The sequence below is a fragment of the Lemur catta genome, chromosome 9, assembly GCF_020740605.2.
Source record: "Lemur catta isolate mLemCat1 chromosome 9, mLemCat1.pri, whole genome shotgun sequence".
NCBI classification, from domain to species: Eukaryota; Metazoa; Chordata; class Mammalia; order Primates; family Lemuridae; genus Lemur; species Lemur catta.
Genome location: NC_059136.1, coordinates 69,433,871 through 69,439,870, shown reverse-complemented (window position 1 = coordinate 69,439,870; position 6,000 = coordinate 69,433,871). Strand labels below are relative to the sequence as shown.

The window sequence follows — 6,000 nt, the reverse complement described above, 5'->3', positions numbered from 1 at the left end:
AAAGCTCAGGTGGGGGTCAGAGTGTTTACAAAACATTCAGGAGTTTGAAGCCTCCCAATAGCAAAGGTGGGACCAGGCCAGCGTATGGGAGGGTAAGAGTTGAGCCTCCACTGACTCTCTTATCTCCTTTTCCCCAACAGTGGTTTGTTCCCTGGGTTTACTTGGGTCATCTGGCTGATTCACTGTTGCTATAAAAACAGGGCTGAGCAGGCTGTGTTGAAAGCCGCTGAAACCGGAGGAAACTAGTCACAAAAACCCTGACTATCAGCTGATAGATTGCTTTTGCCGCCTGGTAACTACTCACCTTTCCCACACCAGTGCAAGTCTTCAGGGGTGACAGGACTACAGAGCCGTTTCAGCCTGAATTGGCTGCAATCGCCTCCCCCATGCTTGAGTGCTCAGAGCTGTACTTCAACGTGGACCATGGCTACCTGGAGGGCCTGGTCCGAGGATGCAAAGCCAGCCTCCTGACCCAGCAGGACTACATCAACCTGGCCCAGTGCGAGACCCTCGAAGGTAAGTGCAGCTCTTCTCACCCTTTAAAAGGAAAAAGGGAAATAATGTCTCTCTCCAGAAGCTGGGAGAAGAAACCATAATCAAGAGACATGACTGTGGTGGGGCCAGCCCTGGATTCAAAAGTCCTGGCTTTGACCTCTGCCAAGCCTAGGCAGGTGACCTGGGGCTCCAAGGCTCTGAGCCCCAGCGTCCTCATTTGGAAAATGTGATGGTGATGCCTGATTTGCTGAGTCGCAGGAAGAAATAAATGAGATATGCACTCAGCAAGTGGAAATTATCTTCAAACCACAATTTTTAAAAAACCTTATCAAATATTCCACATCTGTAATAGTATTTTTATGATTAAAATCAGCTACACTTGCTTGTTTTGAAACATAAACATCTGTGCTTTAAAACTTTCAGATTAAGGTGCTTTAGCACTTTCAGATTATTCTAGAAAAAGCAAGAAAGTGCTAAGAATAAAGCCTCCTAGGAAAAGTATTAGCAGGCACAAATAAACTAAAAAACCTTGTGAAGGTGACTTTGCAGGCTCCTCCAACAGGGCTAAAGAGTCCCAAGGCCACTTGTTTATGGTTCTGACCCATTGAAGCTGGAGTTGAGGCAAAACTGCCGAGTTGAGATAGATCCTGTTCCTCCATTAGCATTGGAAACAGCTAGAATCTTTCAGGTGATAAGTAACTCTGTTGGCTACAAATAATTACAATATAATCTCTGTCCTAAATCACTTCAGCATATTAAATTAGGTGTTTGGTGACTGGAGAATGTTCATCAAGTATGGAAAAAGTGAGTAAATTGAGGTAGAAAAAATTAAAGAATGCAGAACCGACTAAGTGCTTCTGAGAGAAGCCATTTGAATGAATTCTGTTTAATTTTTAGACCAGCTTTTAAATGAGCTAAGGAATGCAAATTTAAATGCATGCAACACGTAAAATATCGCCATGATACCAATGAGATGGTTTAGCCAGCTCACAAAAGAATGCAGAGAGAAATCATAGGAGGCCATATCTAAAGCGATATAATAAGTACTAGAGAATAAAAAGGTAAAAAAGATAAAAACCACATCAAGGGTTTAAAATTGCTGCCAAGGACCCTTTTGGCCAAAAAGTTCTGTTGAGGGAGGGGTAGAGAAAGGAGAAGGAAGGGATGAGGTTAATAGATCTACCTCCTAAACATGCACTTGGCTGAAATTAGTATCTTCATTTTCTTTCTTTCGTTTCTTTTCTTTTCTTTTTCTTTTTCTTTTTTTTTTGGAGACAGTCTCATTCTGTCACCCTGGGTAGAGTGCAGTGTCATCATAACTCACAGCAACCTCACACTCCTGGGCTCAAGGAATCCTGCCTCAGCCTACGAAGTAGGTGGCACTACAGGTGTGTGCCACGATACCTGGCTAATTTTTCTATTTTTAGTAGAGACGGGGGTCTCACTCTCACTCAGGCTGGTCTCCAACTCCTGAACTCCAGCAATCCTCCCACCTCGGCCTCCCAAAGTGCTAGGATTATTGGCGTGTACCACCATGCCCAGCTGGTATCTTCATTTTCAATTTGGGAGTGAAGGAAGGTTTCAGACCTTCTGAAAGACTTCAAGAATGAAGCTACTTAGGAAATACACGTAAGCGCATACATACAGAATTCTTCATACAATGGCAGAGGCTCATGGACCGCCCAAAGCCACTCCTGCACCCTGGTTAAGAACCCTCGTCATGTGCACCATTGCTTTATGTGTCATTGTATCTCATGGTTTCTACCCTTCTCTCTTCCCAGCAGTTTTTTTTTTTTTTCCTCCAACTATTCGTTTCACAACTATGTTTGAATCTGTGTGCCAATCTACTGTTTGGAGACTCCCAGAAATACCAAGTAGGAGTCATGAAAGCATGCTTAGGTTATCAAGGCTGTGGAGAAGATAAATCTAAACAAAAGTATCATGTCTTCAGTTAACAGTTGAGGACACTGAGGCTTAGAACAGCTGTCATCAACCTAACAGGCTGTTGGTGACAGAGGATAGAGCTACCTATGTCCCTTTTTCCACAAAAATATGCCACTGCCTCCTAAGTATAAATACATGAATACATGAATAGGTCTGTGTTGAATTGATGTCAGCTCCATTTTGATATAGACAATAATACGGACTGCTCCACCTGATTATTTTATAGGTTACAGAGAAATAAATAGCTTGCAAAGAGCAAAGCAAATGTTGTATCTGCGACTATACTTAGAGAGACTCAGCTAACTTCTGAGCTAGATTCAGAGTTGAGAAGAAATCAAAGACATTTCTTGGGGCAGAAGTTAAGGACTTAAAGATTTCTGTTTAATTTTTCACAAAATATGCACCTTATAAATAATGGATAAAGAACAGTGTCGTTACAATACTACATGTTGAAGCAGGTACTTTCTGTAAAAGAAAAGCTAACCTGACAAAGATTGAATTGCTTTTATTCTTTTAAAGTCCCCTAGTCTTTCAAAGGAAAGTGTTCTGATATCAACAAATTGTTTTAAGTCAACTTACAAGGAACACATAAGGTTTTGGGTAAGTTTAGAAGAAAGAAAATAAAGATTGTCCAGAAAAGCTTTGAAGAGTCTTAATATTCATAACTGTGCTTAATTGTGTGCCTAATTGGGCAAGTATGGTAAGAAGTACTCAGCTATTCCAAGGCCTGCCCCTGACTAACTGTGACCTGATCCAGTCACTAGGACCCACTGTGACCCAGTCTTTCCTAGGTACAAAAGAAGAAAGTTCTCATTGCTTTGTCACTGGTATTGCTTTAAGGCTACATCCATAAAGAAACTTTAAGGGCTTTCAAAGTGACTTTGACCCAAAATAATAACTTTAAAGAAGCATAAAATATCCTTTAAAAAAATCATCACTGCTGTTTTCATGAGAATTTTTTTAAGATTACAAAGAAGACTCCTGAAATTACAAATAAGACTTCAAATATTAATTTCACCATCTGAAAAGACAAGATGGTGAAATTAATACTTGAAGTTTAGTAATAAATGGTCTTTTCTAAAGCATATGATGACGGTGTCCCTGGCTCTTAGGGTGTATGTAAGCACTCTGGCTTGAGTTTTTACTTTGTCCTCTTTGACACAATTTTTTTGGAAGGGAATGAAGAAAGCCGATTATATATCACTGACAATTATGTCCCTTTCAAGGGACTTGAGCTTTGCTCCTTCTCCAACTATGCCTTCATGTAGGAATGAATTCAATACCATACATTAAGCACTTTCTAGGTAGGGCCAAGAAAGTAAAGTTAATAAGACAGAGTCCCTGTCCTAAAAGGGCTCCCACTCTGGAGAAGAAAAATACTCGAAATAAACCCACAGTGAGGGCAATTGGGCAGTACCTACCAAAATTCCAAACGCATGTACACTTGGCCCAGGAATTCCAGGGCCCACAGACAGACTTGCACACAGTGAGACAGCAGCTGCACAAGCTCTCCACGTAGCACAGTTTGGAATAGCAAAAGATGGAAGCAAATCAAACATCCCTCTGCGGGGAACTACTTAAATACATTACAAAACATTCACTTAATGGAATATGGAATATTCTGCAGCTATAAAAAAAAAAAAGCAGGAGAAAAAGCACGAGGAAGCACTCTAAGGATAGATACGGAATGATCACCAAGATATGTTAAGTGAGAAAAGCAGGAGGAAGAACCACGTGTGGCATAGTACTCTTTAATAAAAGGGGGGATAAATCTTAAAAATATATTTTCTATATGATTTTCTAGATAAAAAATAAACTCTGAAAGGGTCCAAAAGAGACTAAAAATAGTAGTTTCCTGGGGCTAGGAATGAGTGGCAGGGGGTGGCAGGTGGGTGGGTGACAAGTATAGTGACTTGCACTGTTTCTCTCTATATATACCTATTACCTATTTTTAAATTTTAAAATAACATATAAGAGGCAGACTCTTATTTCAAATACCTTTTTCTGTGTTCCCTTAGACATTATTTGTACCTCTAATTATAGCACCTACTTTTTCTGACTTGTATTAAAAATGCATATCCAATACTGTCACTTTCTCATCCAAAAACACATCAGTGGCTTCCATCAGGCAAGATAAATGTCACTCAGCTTAAAGAGGCTGATCTCTACCTTGTGAGCATTCCCTCAGAACCTTTCTGCCTTTTCTAAAGCCTTTCCTTCAATCCCAAATTCTGTTCTCCACCCCATCCGGTTGGCCTGGAGATGCCCCTTCCCCTTCCACATCTCCATTCAAGCCACTTCCTCTGTAAACCCTTTCCTGCTGTATCTGTGGTGGGACACGCTTTGTGCTCTATTGTACCTTGTAGTGGACCTAATCCTGTGGAGCATCCATGACATTTGCAAAGATGTGTCACCCCGGGGCAGAAAATTTGTCTCCCTTGTCTTTCTAGCTCCAGAGACTAACACACAGTTACGGGCTTAACTGATAAATGAATAAATGGATCTATTTCCTATCAACCTGTCTGCCTTAGCTCCTTAAGGGCAGGAATTACACCTTAAACTTTTCCCTGTCCTACCTCCCCAAGCCTAAGTAAGACTGTGTTTTGCACGTAGTACGAATCTGAAAAATCACATTAGCAATGTCTGCATGTGTGGGTTCACTTCCGGGCTCTTCTACATCCTGGCTCTGGGACGTTAAACAAGCTGATTAACCTTTAGCTCGGCGCTTTCTTATCTGCTACTGGCCTAACTCCCAGGATCAAAAATATCTGAGGATGTTTTGTAAACTGTAAGCCTTAAGTATTCCTGGAATATGCCCCTGAACTGCAGTGTATATATAACAAGAACTAGTTTTCCCTCTTCTGCTAGACTTTGGAATGCCTGAAATAGTTCTTCCCATTTCATCCTTAGTTAATGACATTTGGTATCTGACTCTATTTATGTAGTTGATTACATTCTCCTTCAGAGAGCACCAGATTTGAAAATATTTATGCTGGTAAATAAGAATCAACATGAGGAGTTTCCACCCCGGTTACATCCACTGAGCTACAGAGTGAAGTGCTATGTGCCCACTGGTATATTGCTCCCAGAGTTCAGTCACAGATTAAACCTAATATGTGAGACTGATCTATGTGACGAAAATTGTATTAGGTACTTGTGAAGAACATTAAAAAGAATAAGACATTATTCACTACTTAATTATCTAGTTGAAAGGATATCATAAACAAGTAAAAATAAATATAAATTCAAAGTACAAAAATGATTATATGCTTGAAAATGAACCAAATCCTGAATGATAATAGGTTGAGAAAAGGCCAATAAGACAGTGTTTTGGGTGGAGAAAGGTGGAGATGACAAGATATTCTAGGCAGGCAGGGAAAACTGATGAATTACAGAAGGGAAAAAATAAAAGCATACGGATGAGGAGTCAACCAGTTTGGCTGCAATACTAGAATAACTAGAGATAAGGCTGGAATTTACATTGGGAAAAAATCTGAAGGGTTTTGAAGGTTTGGTTATGAAGTTTCAAGACATTGAAGGTGACATTGAATGAAGACAAGA

General features: G+C 40.2%; 1 protein-coding gene across 1 annotated transcript in view; it reads left to right on the top strand.

Moving 5' to 3' along the window:
* Nucleotides 1–221: 221 nt before the first annotated feature.
* Nucleotides 222–6,000, top strand: part of ATP6V0D2 (ATPase H+ transporting V0 subunit d2) — a 44,901-nt gene continuing 39,122 nt past the window's right edge. The window contains exon 1 of the mRNA XM_045561082.1: nt 222–516. Coding sequence (XP_045417038.1) covers nt 387–516 — 130 coding nt within the window. The 5' untranslated portion in view covers nt 222–386. The remainder of the gene's footprint in view (nt 517–6,000) is intronic.